At 41.5% G+C, this 16698-nt stretch overlaps 1 protein-coding gene across 1 annotated transcript in view; it reads right to left on the bottom strand.

Moving 5' to 3' along the window:
* SYT1 (synaptotagmin 1) overlaps positions 1–16698 on the bottom strand; it is a 356785-nt gene that overhangs the window by 3603 nt on the left and 336484 nt on the right. The window contains 1 exon segment of the mRNA XM_069773427.1: positions 4235–4368. Within this exon segment, the coding sequence (XP_069629528.1) occupies positions 4235–4368 (134 nt within the window).

A 16698-nucleotide genomic window follows, 5' to 3' on the forward strand; every position in this document is an offset into this window, starting at 1 on the left:
ACTCTATTCTGTTAATCGCTTTTCTGCTTCTAAATAAATCTTGCCCATCCATCCTGCATGCTAATCAGTTATTTTCAGGTAAGTTCAGAAGATAGCCCTTTTGGTTACTATAGACATAGACACACACACGTACTCGCCTCTGTGTGTGCGTGTGCACACGTGTAAGTATGTGTGTATACTGCGTAAATTCTATGTATTTATAAAGGAGTCTAGAAAACAGGCTGCATGCTCGGGGGGTTGGAAAGAAATATAAACCCCGGTGTCTCGGGGCTCTGATGCAGCGGCGTTGGAGTGCCACTTCTGCCGTAGGAACAGTGACCTCTGGCAAACGGGGTTAAACTATTCCCACAAAATCTGTGCAAGCCCATCTGTCACAGCTCATAGACAATTTTCCATTCACTTAGACTGGGGCACACTGGGAGGTGATGTTCAAGCCAGGCATTTGTGTATGCATTTGCGTGCACATGCACGCATTCCTCTCCTTCAGGTCATTAATATTTGTTGAAAGAGCACAAACAGCTATTCCTTCAGTCAAGTGGTGTTCTTCCCCAATAGCACCTAAGACGTTAACAGCCTTGGGCCGATTTTACTAAATTTGTAAACACTTCTCCTTAGGGAGCTTTATTTTTAAAGATGAACATATAGTTCTTTCCCTAATTCCTTTCTTTCCCATGATAACTGGACACAGCTCCTTATTACAGTCTGAGTTTCCTGAGTTGGAGGAAGAAATTCCCTGAAACAAATTTCTTCCAGAAAAATCTTTCATTCTCAAGCACCAGGTTTTAAAATTTAAGGCTTTAAATATATGTACGATCTAGATTTCTTACTAGAATGATTAATTTCAGTGCTAGTAATAAGATTATTCAAGCATATCTGCAAGACCAGGCTCATGAGGTCTATTTTATAGAGTCCATTCCCCTACAAGATTGTACAATTCACTGAGCCAGAGAAAGAGATGATTCCAACAGGCACTAAAGTATTTATATAGTTGCTGATGACAAAAGTGTACATCATCTCCCCAGAGCACTCACAATAAAAGGCAATATCCTGAAGCAAGTATTTCTAGATGCCAAAATGATGTTTCAGTGTTGCTGTTTGCAATACACTCACTTTTAATGTTGATGGTACCTCCCCAAATGAACATTTATATTTTAGATGTATGGTACAATCACAGGTCTAAAAAGTAAGCATGAGACTATTATTTTACGGTACAAAAAAAGTTGCCTGCTCTATCTAGAAGCTTGGGGGCTAGTTACTATTGAATTTTTTTTTTATTATTAATCATAAGACAACAGTGAGTACTGTAAACAAAAAGCCCCTTTTCCTTGCTCTATAAAGATGTAAGAACAGCTAGCTGAGATGATTAAGATGATTTTCACCTCGTGGTCTCTGGCTTAAACCTACAGAGAAATGTGAGCATCTCTTTGCCTTTGTACCATGTATTAAAGGAACAGCTGCACTGCAAAATCCAAGAGGTGCTAGTAGAAGGCACCACCTCTGCTAATAAACACTTGGATTAGCAGTTTCCTGGGTGTGATGAGGCGTTCTTTGGACTGCAAGGGCCTGGAGACCTTGCTACCTACGGAGGCAGTCTGTCTTGCACGTGGCAAAACATGTGCTCGATCTGCCTGCAGGAACAGGATTTGACTTCCCACTGGTGCTCTCCCACTACCCTTGAAGACATCACTTACTTTCCCTTCAGAGCCAGAATCCACAGTCACTACTAAACAGTTGAAAATGTTAATGTTTGGCCCATTTTAAATTCCATAGCTGTACTGCTATTGAGCTGCTTTCCCTCCATGAGCTCTCTTGTCTTCACTCTCCAACAATCAAGAAACTTGTATAACCATTATTTTCTATTTGACTGTCAAAGTTTGCTTAATGACTTTTACATTAATTACCCAAAAGTCACAGTGATTCTTACCATATTAAGTCTAAATAACATTTAAAATGTGTTTTTCTAATGATGAAATCACTTCAGTAGCCATAGTGAAATAACTTCTAAATATAGTCCTTTATAACCAACTCTAAAATACATTGGCGTATGACCAAAGTCCATAATTACAGATTTTAAATTGAGGCTATATACTGAAGTAAATAGCTATAAAGTCATTCTAATAAACTTATCCCCCCCCCCCCCCAAAAAAAGGGCAAAAATTTAAGCATCTAAACCACAGTGCGTTTTAAAGGCCGTATATCCACCTTACAAAACTGACTTAGGATTAGAAGGCAAAATAGCCAGGTACCTACAGAATGCAGCTAACCACGCCAAAACTCGGACCTGATAACTTGGACGTGGCCATTCCAGTTCCGCAGTCCTGTCCCTATTTGGAAATCAAGACATTTGTTGCCTAAATTGCCAGGGAGGCTCAATTTGATTCATCTTTTTTTTGCCTCTGGGTCTTTGATGCTTGTTATGAGATCGTTCACAAGCACACAGACCAGCTTTCATTAAAATCAACAGGAATTGGGCCCCATTGGATTTCCCACTTTTTGATTCCTACAGTCCATAGACACCTGTACATGCTGTGGGACACGAAGAAACTCTAAAGAGGCTAGTCGTGCATCCAAGTCACTGTTCCTACCGCCTCACCTTGTCTAGTTTCATCATCTTTATCCAAGTCAATAAAACCAAGTCAATTTACCAAGTCAATAAAAACCAAGCACCCAGCTTTAGTTGAAACGTAGAGGCCTTGGCTCCTGGGCTTCTCTCCAGTACAGTTGCTATCAAAATCCATGATAGAGTCTCAAAACCCACAGCATGCTCTCGTCTCATCAAGAGGGGGCTCGCAGTTTGGCCCAGGCCACCTAACTCATACCTAGACCTCTCACACAAGCCACAAAAGGATGTATTCCCAGACTATCTTAATTATGGTCATTCAAACTGGGAGGCCCTGAAAGTACACCTTCCGCGCTCGGCTCCACCCAGAAAAGCTGTTGTCTTGCTTAATACCTCCACGGTCCCCAGGCTCCATGGGTGGCTGGGAAGCCAGCATGCAGTTCTTTTCTCTTCTGAGGATATTTAAACCAATACATCTTCCCTGCCAACGAATGCTCTAACAAGTGAGCAAAACGATGAAATAGTTTAACACTAATGGTTAAGGGTTTAAAAAGTGGAGGAGGCCTGTACCGACTGACCTTTATGTGGTTTACATTACCTAGATCAGACCAGAGACCAAAGTCTCCCCAAGTGAGCCACCCAACTAACACATGATCTACCATCTGTGGCCAACTATATACTTGTACAGAAATGAGTGTTGCACTCCCAAAACAAGGCATGGGCACAGGTGATGAGTACTTGCTTACGACATTGAAGATACAAGTTTAAATTCACTTGGTCAGGAGAGTGAATTGGATGCGGGTTTCCCACACGCCTCCTGAGACGGTTAAGAAGAGCCTATCTCTTGAGAGAACAGGCTACTTAACATCAGAAGAAGTTAAATCCCGCTCTCATGAGCGAGAAATGATTTGCCTCCCAGTAGCCCCAAGGCAGGTAACTGAGTCCCTGAAAAAAATGACCCGATGCCTTGCCCTGGTATTTCCCACTGCTAAAGTAGGTGACTTCCAGCTCACTATGCTGACTTCTGAGGCCCCTAATTTTAGGCACTGAACTCTCCAGTAACAGCACCTGAACAACGGCTGGAGCTCCCCTGAGGTGCCAAGAGAACAGGTACTGCAGTACTGACCCCTGAGATTCTCAAGTATCTTTTTTCCTAAGGGATGTAGGAATCACTGAAAAAGTTTTCATGGTGTGGTTAATAACTGAAAAAAAGTTGTGACTGAATTTTGCATTTTACTTAAGAGGGATGCTGCAGTGCTTTTAACAAACAGGACTGATAAATGCATAGGGAACACAAATTTAACTGATGATGCCAATTTATTATTTCAAATAATTTGGAGAAAATTGCTATATAAGCCTTTTCTTTTATCCCTATACTTTTTTGCTGGCACATTCCTTTGCTATCTCCCTGTGGATTTTTTTTTTCCAGAATCCATTTCTGTTAACAGAAAATGTCAGTTATCCATTTCTCACTGATGAATCAAAGCTTCATAAGTACTGTGCTTTTTATCATTTCCCTCTTGAAGCAGTCACACTCATCTAATGTGGCACAGGGCTGGCACCTAGGTGCTAATGAAGGCACGCACATGTGATAATTAACAAGATTCCTGTTAAATATTTATAAGGGCTGAGAGATGGAATGCGGAGGGAAGACAAAACACTGTTTGACATTACCTGAATTTGCTCGAATGGTACTTCAAAGCTGAAAGACTCGTTGTAGTAGGGATTCAGAGTGTTCTTTTTAATCGTAGTCTTTTTCTTCTTCAGCCTCTTACCGTTCTGCATCAGATGGATCTTCACATAGGGATCTAAGTAATCAAGAGAAGAAGTAGAGCTAAGAAGGGCAGCTCAGTGTGTTTTCTACAGATTTTAATCCCACACATTTAAGAGGTGATGAAAAAAAAAAAAAAGAAAAAACCTTTAGCAACAAACAGCTTGTATTTAAACAAAGTCCTAATTTCCACTATAGAAAAACTCCCATACAATTGCAAAGTGTTGCTGATGGAAAAAGGTACAAAACATTTTTACATTATCTCCTTCACATCATGAAGGAGGGCTAAATTCCCACCTAACTGTGTTCCGTAGCTCATTAATCAACCTGGAGATGTTTTTTCTTTAACATTATTTATATACTGCAAACGTTTCTTAGCAACAGGGCTATGGGGTGGTTTTCCCAAGAGCCAGGGCACTGCCAAACGCACCACGGCGGCACAGGACTCGGGTGGCCGGCTGCTCTGCAACCGCCCGGCAACTCTTCACATCGTTCCTTTTCCTTGGGCAGGAGCGGCACCACGGTTTCTCTGTCCTCCGACCTCCCCGGCGGGCTGCGACTGCCGCAGCGCAGCGTCCGTGGGTCTGGTGTACGGCCAGGCGGCATGGCAGGGAGAGGCTTTGCTCCTTAAATACCAGTCCTCTACCTTAGTGCTACATGCAGCCAGAGTACGGTGCAGGCCACGGTATCTATCGGTATAAATTATGAATTGGTTTTGCCATTCTCTACTGAATTCCCGTTGCTATTTTGTACAACTTCTGGTGGTGAAGTAACAGAAATGATTTGGCACCTAATCAGGCATTCCTCACGCAAGCAAAACTCTCATGGACGTTACTGCCATGAAGCGGTATCTCAGTGGTTACACTTTCAATGGAAATTTTGCCTGCTTAAAAGAACAGCATTGTCAGTCCTTAACCTGTTACAAGAGCCATGTTCCCGTTTAGAGAATGAACTAGCAGTTCTTCCATGGTGGTGTTAACTAGCAGTACCTACACCGACCTCAGCTATTTTTCTTTTTAGACCTACCATGAAGCACCATTTGAAGTGTCTCAAGCTCATCCTTTTCAACAACCTATATGGTACTGTCACTAAAATTCGGGTAGGTACCTCTCTTGGCTTTAGGCAGCTGAACTGTGATGCAGGTCAAGGCAAGCCTTCCCTCTAGTGAGCTGGCAGGAGCTGTACAAAGCGCCAGCCAGCCACAAGTCATCTGTGGCATGAATTAAGAGAGCCTGAATGCAGACTATCAAAGGAAAGGGCTTCTCCTTTCTCTCCTGAGAAAAGGGTGGTGCTACAGAAGAAGAATGAACACTGAAATTAAATATTATCACTACGAGCAAACCGCGCTTTATGACTCTGCAATGAAATTCAGAATGTTCAGAATGTCTGAGAAGAGTAATTGCATTCTGCTACAGTCAAAATATGCCTGCCTGTGGAAGCCCTAGGCATTTGGGACAGTTAAGTTACTGGAGTGACTTGATCACGGTCTACAGTACCTCTGAAGGGAGCATAATTTTGGTAGTAGATGCTTCAAGCCAGCAGACAAGGGTATAATAAGATCCAATGGCTGTGAGAAGAAACTAGATAAATTCTAACTTAGAAACAGGCATGTACTTCAGTAGTAAAACAGCTGGAATAGCTTCTCAGTGTTTGTGGTGAACTCTCTATTACAGAGGGTTAAGATTCCTTCTCCCTCAGAAGGCTCAAGTTCAAATAGAAATTAAATCTGGGTAGGTTTACGCTCGAGGCTAGACAGGGGATTGCAAGGGTTCCTTTTGGCTGCACAATGCATGAATTAAGGAGTATCATGTGAAGAGCAGAAATGCTAGCAAAAAGCCAACAGAGGTCTATTTCTTTTTGAATACCGAGTTCCGCATCACTGCATACAGTGTTTTGAAGGTAGAAAACAGGCAAATCTGGACGCGTTCAACATTAGCTGATACTTGAGAAAAGCTGATCTACCTCCTTACTTTCACTGAGATTCCATGCTGAATGCACAAATGTTTTAACATGAAAATGACATCTTAGGTATAGCTAATATACAGTAAGAAAGTTCAGTAGTCAAGGAGCCAATGGTAAAGTGTTAAGATATGGAAATGAGATAAAAATGTGTTAAACTGTAATTTGAGTAACTACAGTGAACTGGGAGGCTAAAGAGTACAGTAATACATTATTATTAAGGGGATTAGAACTGAAGAATTCGATTAGAATAAATGCAGCCGATATAAGCCAATCCATTACTGACCTGTGCTTGTGCGTGGACAATATACACAGATTTGATGATTATTCATATGCCCATAAGGAACTGTACAGTAATGATTTCAATAGTGATGCAGATATATTCCTATCTTGATAAACATTCTGTATTTTGGAGAAAAATATTTTTGACCGAGAATTCAAGAGTATGTGAATGCTCGGGGTCTACATGTACATCCACATTAAATGATTTGCTTCTATTGACTTTCTAGATTTTCTATCTTCGTGCTACTATTAGAGCAAAATCTGACCCCAGATAACTCACGGCCATGGGACAAGGCCCAAAAGCTACGTTTCTGTGGTTTCTTTTTCGTGTCCTAATCAGCTGCTTCTGTTTGTCTGGGGATTTGAGTTAGGCTCAGTCAAATGCCAGTTGTTTAGTAGGAAAGATGCAAGTGGTAGCAGATTGCCACTGTAGCACAGAACTGTCAGTGGCAGAGGTCCCAAATGGGGCACAGAAGGGGGCATAACAAGTGATGCAATATCCCCTTTTTTTCATCCGAGGGTAAAATTGTCATGCTAATCCAAATACAAATCGAACGTCACCTAACTGAAATCATGTTCCTTCTCTTCTAGCTTCAGAGGGAAGTATTAAATAAGTTTACTCATCACGTAAACATTTCAAATCAGAACGGGGTGTCCAGCTCAAGTAAGTGGATGGGCCATTAGAGATTTTAAACTGAGTTTCTCCTCATTAGATTGTACATCCACTTCCTATTTCTTAAAGTATCCTGGTCTTACCTAGTTCTCCCCTCTCTTCATTCTTCTGTGTCTCATATGAGCCCCTCCCCACCACTGCATTATCTCCAGTTACTCTCTCCCATCTCCCACGACATTATCCCTAACTCCCTCAACTCTCCAGTAAGCTATTTGCTTGCGATCTACACGGACAACCTGACACCTAAGCTCAGTCTTTCTTACAGCTTCATGAATAAATCTCAGAAAAAGACAGATTCTCTTCCACCAAATAACAGAAGCTGAACTGCTTGGAGTCAATTATTGGAAGAAGGGAGGATAATCAAAAGAAAGCGGAACCTCTGGGAAGCGCCAGTCTCCAGTGATTTTCCTGAGATAAGGTTTAGTGCTAATAGAAACATCTCTTCTATTTGCAACATAACCTCAGTGCTGGCACCATTACTCATGCTGAGTAATACTTTAATATGTAAATAGTCTCACTGAATAAGTGAGACTAGTAAGGATGACAGAACTGATATTACAGCCCAGCAATGATAAATTATCTGTTAAGTGCATAGCCTGGGCATAAAGGGCAGAATTCTTTTCACCAAGTAGAAATGTCTACATCTGACACCAATGAAAATAAATAAGCATTTTTCTTTATGTACTCTGGATAGTTATTTCATTCCAGAGTAAATATCTGTCTTCAGTCAAATAAATTGCACCCCCAAATATTTATTTCTCTCCACTGATACAAGACAGCCTATTCGCTTTCATGTAAACAGTTACACTGAAGAAATTTCAGGTTAGAAGAGGTGAACATCACTCTGGTTTTTCCTCTGGTTTTATTCCTTTCAAGAAACAGGTATTTAGATCCCCATTACATCCACAGGTATCTCTGGATGGACCTTACCCATCTATCTGGAAGAAGGCATGTTGCATCCAGAGCACTACAGATGTCCCTCTGCCAAAGGGACAGAATGGCTGTGTGTCCCTTGCTTAATAATTCATGTTAAGCAATGTGTAGGATTAAATAAAATTCTGCTATTTATTCCCTCATTAACAGTATACCCATGAATGCTAAAAAGATGTAAAATTCATAACTAATTGCGCATTGTAGATTTTACAACAACATCTCAAGGGAGGCTGGCTGAACAGCTTCTAAAGCACTGGGGGACCAGCTGACACATTTTATTTTCCTTAAGTTTGCAGTAAGATGCCAATACATTATTTAAAAGGTAATTGAAATGGTATGTAATATCAGGTGAAGACTTCTGGAGTCATTTGGACCATGAGGCATATATATACAATTACAAGTCTCTTCAAATAATGACTAGTTCATCATCATCATGTTGTAGACAAGATGCACTTCATTATTAGAAGTTTTACAAAAGCAAACTTTAGAGCAGACCCCCCCCCCCCCAACTCAAAAGAAGAAAACTGTGGCTAATGACTATCTGAGGAAAAGGTGGAACTTGAGAATGACTGCTTGTCAGTGCATTTTAAGATGAAAAATTTGTTATAGGAATCAGTAGTTAATGAAAACCCATTTTCCACCTAGGTAGGAGAGAATTCAGCACACAAATTTCCAATTGTATGCAGCAGAAAAGTGTCAACAATGTACTCAGCTTGGGATGGTTTTACTACAAGGGTTTATTCTGAATGCAAACATAAGGATGGTGCCCATCTTTGTTAAATATTTTTAAGCCTTCTATAATCTAATCAAAATATGAAAAGAAAGCACCTAGAAGGTTGACAAATTTGAAAAATGCTACAGGGATAACTCTGGAATTGATCGGGTATGCAGTTACAGTCCTGAGCCTGTGTGCGAAGGGGAGTCTAACAGTTTAAAGAAAAAATCCCACAGAGCTCTGTGCAGGGGGGATCAGAGAAAACCCTCTACGAGCCTCGAGTAAGCCTGACACGATTAATAGGAAAAAAATTGAGCCAGAACAAACTAGTCGTAGATACAGCTGAATAAAGTTTCATATGACAAAACACTGTAATAAGACGTTCTCAACTAAAATGTAGAAACCAAGAAGAAATACGGTGCCAGAATTGCCTCCAGCTGTATTTTTGTCTTCAAAACGTTCGGGATAACTGGGTGCTAATTAGCACGTTTTTCCCCATCAGAAGAAAACTTATGCCAAAGCCATGCCAAAGCACACATCACTGACATTTAGAGCAAAGGTGTCAGCAGACAGTAGAGTTTCCATTCTAGGAAGCAGAACGAATTCCTGAAAGACTTGGAGATTGATCCAAGAAGTAAAGAAAACCAGGTTTGGAAATGCAGCCTTATAAATGGCTCTGCAAACGCGGTTAGGACAGAGGTGACTTGCAGGGTGGATCGTTAGTTCCATGCTAAAGAGCCATAATCACTCTCATCCTGCAACAGCGCAGCGGGGTGGAAAGCAGAGGGAAGGCCAAGCCAGAGCCTTAGACCAGAGCTGGAGCAGTGCTAAATTCAATATTACACCCTTAACCTGTTCCTATTCTGTGCAAACACCCTTCAGATGAAGCTTTTTTGGCTTGTGGGAGCAGGCAGCAGGGAGAACAGCAATTCTATACAGCAAACAACTTTATTTTCTATAGAGACTGTACCAGGGGTGAAGGGTGACAGCATCAGCAATACCTGCATGCTTGATTCTGCCTTCGGAAAGCAACGGCAGCGGCTGCCAGAGCTGTGCTATGGAAAGCAGCAGGGCTCCGAGAGCCGAGCAAAACAGGATGAACTTTCCTGGGAGTTCCCACAGATTTGCTGATTTTTCCCAAGGATCATGGGACATGCTCCCTCCGTGGGCATATAAACCCTTCTCTCCCGAGAGAGGGATGATTCACACGATGCCTGTGGCGTCCAGGCCATGGGTAATTTGCCCTGACTTTTTTTCTTCTGTTTATTCATGTATGGATGAGAGGGGATAATTAAAGTCTCTGAAATAATGAGTTTAGAGTGATATTGTGCCTGGATTGTCTAAACTAGTATTTTTCAGATGAATGGAAAGCGTCGAATGGGAAGGAAAGCCAGAGGGGGAAAATGTGTTATCTGGGAAAGAAACAATATAAGGTACAATTACTAAGAAGGAGTACAAATGTTATGGTACATTCTAGATTGCATAAAAGTTATAGTTTATATTCATTGACACAAGCTGTTGGGCCTTCTACCTTCCTCCACAAATGAGCAAATTAAAGTTGGAACATTATTTTTAAGGAGCAGCTGATGTCTCAAGGGAAATACTGGAAAGCATTCTCATTAGAAACAATTCTCTTGGCATAAGATACAGGGTTTGTGGGTTTATTCTTAACACATTTCCTTGAAAACAGGATTGTTGTTTTTTTTTTAAAAAAAGTTTATTTGCTACATAATGTCCAGTCCTCAGCTAATGTTCATATTTAGCTCGTACCTAGGACCTCATCACAGTTCCCATCACCCCACTGGGATTACTTGATGTTATGGGCCAAATCTTTAGCTGTAGCCTGTACTTGATCAATACACAAGGGAAAGGTGGGTAGCAAAAGTATTTGCTGTAGATTCCTGCGTAGTGTCTATGCCAGTCCTGACCCTGGCAAAACACTTTTTAAAATCACTTTAATAAGCGGGCTGAGGATTGAGTGGTGTGCCTGGGAGATTCTCCCAACACCACCCAGTAGCATACTGGCCACAAATGGAGTTGAGAAATTACAAGCAGCCCAGGTGGGCTGCCAAAGTAGCCCTCATAGCCACAAACAGTTTAGTTAAAAAGACTAACACTACACTTGCTAACATCTATCCATGCCCCATGGGTGGACTGCTCCAGATGCAGCACGCGCGCACACAGAGTACACGGCCCATCAAGCCCTTTCTTGCTCATACGTCAGACTATAACAGGTTAGATGACTTTGGATTACATATTTCCAATAGCACCTTTAAAGGAGGATGCTGTAAGACTGGGTAATTTATAGATGAAAACGTTTGTAACTTCATGTTCAATAACATTAGACAGATTCTCATAGGAATAATGGAGTCCAATAAACCATTTATAGTGGGGAAGAAGGGGTTGGTATTTATAAGAACTAATCATAGCCTGCCTATAACAGAAAAAGTAAAACGCGAGTGTAGCAAAGCAGTCTCAAAATAACAACTCTTCACTGTTGTGCAGTTAAATGAACATCAAGTCGCTATTAAAATGCTGAATTCAGAGAACCAGGGAGCCTTGGGAAGAAGGAGGTGCTGTAAAACCGACAGCGAGCCAACAATTCCCTCACCCGAGAATCCCAAACTGAGGTTGCTGAACACATCGAGCTGACAGTGGAACAGCAACGTTCACAGTGGCCTAAGGGCTATTCAGCCAGCACTCGAGTCTGCAATTCCACCCACAGCGCTTCCAACTGGAACATAACAACAAACATTACAGCGCCAGATGGGGAAAGTAGCAGAAAACCGAAAAAAAAAAAGAAGCAGCCAAAACTCTTATTTAAAAACAGCACAAATTAGTGCTTATGAGCTTACGATTAAGTTTACTGCCAGAGCAAGGGCAGCTGATCTGTCTCTCTTGCATCCAAGCAGTTCATTTCAGCATAGTTATACACAGGCAAATTATAAAGCGCAGCAAATGTGGGTTGAACCAACAGGAAAACGCACCTTGAGTTTTGGCTGTGGGTAAACACAGAATACTCTTGTGGAAAAGCAAAGCAACTCAACCAAGCACTTCGTAAATGTGATTACATGGAAACTACGAGCATCAAAGCAGTAAACCTTGCTCCCCTGTATTTGCACCAAAAGGGGAAGAACTGACTGCTCGTGAAGCTTGAATGTAGTTGCGGGGGGGGGGGAAGACAGCATGGCATTTTAAGACCTTAATGTACTGGAGAAGGGTACCTGCAATCTTAGATAATGAATAAAGAAATAAAAAAGCATATTGTAATATCACATTCGCATACAAATAAAAAGAATACAATAGCAACTAAGATGAGGGTGGCATTAACATCAAATGGTGGAAAGGTATTAATTGGGGCTGCTGATACAGGCAGACTCTCCAGTACAGGAATTCAAACAGAAACCAAAGCAAACTAGCAATACTTCAGGCAGCAAATTCTGGCAGACTGCTGAGTTTGAATTTATGTAATGCCTTTTGATGATATAGAGAAAAAATTAATTAAATTTATATTTATTAAAATGGGTGGTGGTGGTGGTACTGAAAATACCAGAAGATAATACATAGAGGCTTAGAGAGATTCAAAATATCATCCTCAAGTGAACTGGGGAGGAGGGAGGTGGGAATACACATAGACTGAGGAATAATGACTGGCAGAAGAGTGGAGAGAGAAGCAGAAGCACATACTATAGAAAAACCCAAACAACCCAAGGTTAGAGAGCAGACCAAGCAGGATGTTTTAGCACCAAACGCCAGGAGCTGGGTATATAATGACATATATTAGTGAGTACATATAATTAGTACATGTAATGACGTACTATTAGTGAGTGCCTTGAAGTTCTCCAGATCCGGGCTGGCTATCTAACAAGGCCACGCAGAGAGGGGTATCCCTCTCTGGAGAGGGGACAGAACCACCCTACCTCACCCTGAGGCACTGGCTGCCAAGCGGAGGCCACAATTCAAAAATCGGGCTGAAAAAGGGAGCACATGAGGAGCATCAGGTGGGGTTTGGAAGGGCCAGACATCTGGGTAGAGAGCTGCCCTAACACACCTGCAAAAAGCACGATGGAGAGGAATTAAACTTCACCTTTTCAAGTCTCCACTGTTTTCCTACAGCTGTGCCAGCTTAGGGGGTTTTAGCTTTATCTATTTTGTTTTACAAAATAAAGCAATTAAACACCGGCTTCTTGTCTCCACCCCTCTTTTGCTGATTACCAAGAGGTTAAACTGCTAATTACTGATTTAGGAAATGTTCTTCAGACCTCTCTATTGGCTGAAAGGATCTGAACCTACGTTTCCCACCTCCTGAGAGAGTGAGACAAGGCTATGAGATATGAGAAACAGGTTCTTGGTCTGCTCTGCTGAGAAGAACTTATTTTTTGTGCTCCTTTCAATTACTCAGCGGAGCGAAGGCTGGTGTCAGGTCTCCTTTCTCTCTGTGCTCTCACCCACCTTGCCTGTGTGATCATCATCTTTGGGCCTCTGCTCCTCTGGATATTTAATGCATAGAGCTATTTGCCTGCATCCTGGATGCTGGTGGAAAGGCACCTGCTTTAGGAATCCCAGTAGGTGATGTTGCTGGCTGGTGGTGTGACTATCAAGATTTTAGGGGACTTGACTGAAAGAAACACGGGGGATTTACAAATTTTGGTTAGTCAAGATTTTCTGTTTGCATGGTGATGTTTCTCCTGTGCTTGCAGGCTTAACTAGCTGGGATGACTGTCCCGAGGAAAATTACTGTGCCACTCAGAGACAAGGGTGAGGAGAGACACCCAAAAATAACTGAAGAAAAAAAAAAAAAAAAAAGGATTTCTTTCATATAGTGAAAGGCTGTGGTCATAGAAAGAACTGACTGAAAGGAAGTAATGCCAGTCAGAAAGAAGTATAGATGATACGTATTCAGAAAGAATATTTTGCCATGGCCAAGCACTGAGACCCTTTACTTAGGACAAATGTTATGGAGGCTGCCGTGTGGTAGGGAGCAACCTTCCATGTCCATTTTCTTTCTCTGAAAACAGTTGACACATTTTTTTTCCCTTCATAAACTGCTGACTGATAACAAAAATATTCCTCTTTTGGTTACACCCCCCCATCACAAAAACCCCCAAACCCAAACCTGGCAGCTGTGAGGCAAAATAAGTCCTAATCTCAAACTGCACTGAGGATAGACAGGAGTTCCAGTATTACTGGATAATAAAGAAAACCACATGGGAGTGAATGGCAGTATTCATTCAAAGGAATTACTCAACCCTGAAACACACAAACTATGAAAACAAAAACTGGTCTAACTAGCGTATTAGCAATTTACTGTAGCAAGAACATACATTTTGTGCTGCAGACTCTTCATGTCAGCATTGCCACGGCCAGGTTTTATAGCTTGACTGCACATCAGCATGGTAATACTGTGTTGTGATTGTCTTTACATGGAAAAGAGCTAATATACCCTGCTTGAGGGTAATCTGCAGCCTCTCCCACAGAGGGTTAGAAGCAACACACTCAAAAGAAGACAAAGGCAGTGATAAAGGCTGCCTCGCATCAAAACCACTGAACTATCATATTGTTTACATGTGACAGTTTTTTTCGAATGCAGCAAACCCAGTTATGACCGTATATTCCATACCCTCGCAGTCCAAAATACTGTTAGGTGAGTTGGGAGGAGAAGCAGAGGATAGCAAAAATAGAAAAGCAAGGCAGCAGGATGTTTATCTACGTACGACAGAAAGGGTAGGAAACACCCAATTACCTTAGCTCATATAAATGAGTCACCAGAAAAATGCAAACCAATATACTGCAAAATAATTCTGGTGTTTTTAATAAAAACCTATTGCTTCTACTTTATAAACTGCGTTTCTAATTCAAGTAAGCTTTCAGTCTTAGACAACGTGTGAGAGACACGTTTTTTGATTCAGACGATTAAACTAGAAATAGCACTGAGAGTTAATACTGCAGGAATGCTGCAGTACAGAAAGAATAAAAAAAATAGTCTGACAACATCAGTGACTACCAGTAAAGCCGCCTGATCCCAGCTCTTCACAGCTGAGAAACCAACCCTAGTTATGCTTTATCAAGGTTGATACTTAAAGAGCACATCAAGACTTTCAAACTACATTTCATTCATCAGTGCTGCATATAAAGGGAGTCCATCAGCATCTGGTTTTCAGTCTCAATTTGAAATAATACTCCTAGTACTTTTTCTGGCTGAGAAGTTTATAGTTATATAAATATCAGTTCTCGTTCTGTTGTCATTATTTTTCTGTTAGATTTGAGCTTTAAGGAAAAAATGTAAATGGAAGGAGGGAGCTACATGAGCGCAGTCTTGCTTTTAGCCTACAAAACGTGCATTCAGAATTACTTGGAGAAAATACTTAACAGCTCTCTCCCCCTCTCTCCTGCTTCCCAACACATCCAGTGTCTGTTAGGGACAGGATTTTGGGAAGTATTTTGGGTATTCATTTAGGCTATTTGGGCACCTAATTTTAGTGAGATTCAGAAGATGAAAGTCTTTATCGCCTCAACACATACGCCGGCAATCCCATACATGAAACCTAAAGCAGCCCATGATACAGTTGTTTGTTTGTGTGTGTTTAGACACAGAGGCCACATGAAACCTTTCCCTCGTCTCTGCTCAGAGCAAAGGCTAAGGACAAGCCCAGCCGACGTGCTTCCTAGGGGTAAGGAGAAGACCCCTGGACCTCTGCAAGGCAAGAACTGCATCGGCTCAGGGAGTGGAAGGGGCCATCCGGGTGGTGTTTCCCAATTTTGTTGGCAAGACTGGCTTTGTTTTGGATTAAATTAAACCACAATAAGGAAAAGAAGATCAAAAGCAGATCTCTTGGGATGGGCAACATCTTTATCTCAGTCTCGGCACGAGAAGTTACAACATAGGCTAAACCGATCAGCAGTTTCAACTGAGTTCAGCTGTTATATCTGTTTTTCAGAAATGACAGCTGACTGAAAACCTATTTTGCAGTATCACAAAAAAAAAAAAAGTTTTGAAAAGCCTGAGGGCCAGATTTTTAACTCGGGTACTTGCAGAGGAAGGGCTGGGAGGCTGCGTGCCTGCTCGCATTCCTGTTGATTCCACATAATGAGAAGCAGTGACCTGAAACTTAAGGCAAATTTTTACTTGGACAAGAGTAACATCTAGATTATTCCCACAGAAGAGTTACGGGAGCGCTGAAGTCCTTGGTAGAACAAACAATTTCCCTTGTTTGTTTACCTCAGACAAGTTATAAAAAAGAACAAGACCAGGAGGTATTTAAGGGCTAACATTCAAGGCAGACTAAAGAATAAGTGTTCAAGGCCAACAGCATCTGCAGTAAGAACGCTTTGCTGCCGAGAACGTTAGCCCCGCTATAAGACAAGAGGACAGACAACTTGACAAATGGCATCATTAGGTGAAAGATGGAAGTATTTCTGATAACACGACCAATAGCTCATGCCCCAAGGTACCCAAATTCTTCTTCAAATTGTCCCAGCCGTTTAATGGCACAAATGGGTATTTGACAGGTTCACCACTGACTGTACACCACTTAAGCTTAAAAGGCAGTCAAACACGACACAACCTATCAGAAATCCAAAGGTTCATGACAGTTTTCAGCTTCGATACCTGCTACAAATTTATACAGCAGATATCCAATTTGGTACAAAAGTGGTGGAGCAATCTGATCTTGTGCTTCACTGACAAACCAGATTGAATCTGGGCAGCTCAGCATATTTCTGCGTGCTACTCCACCGAAACAAGATCTTGATGTAGTCTAGTCAAGGGATCATGATCTGTAATAAAATCAAATAACCCAGGAATC

This window comes from Haliaeetus albicilla, chromosome 28 (assembly GCF_947461875.1).
Source record: "Haliaeetus albicilla chromosome 28, bHalAlb1.1, whole genome shotgun sequence".
NCBI classification, from domain to species: domain Eukaryota; kingdom Metazoa; phylum Chordata; class Aves; order Accipitriformes; family Accipitridae; genus Haliaeetus; species Haliaeetus albicilla.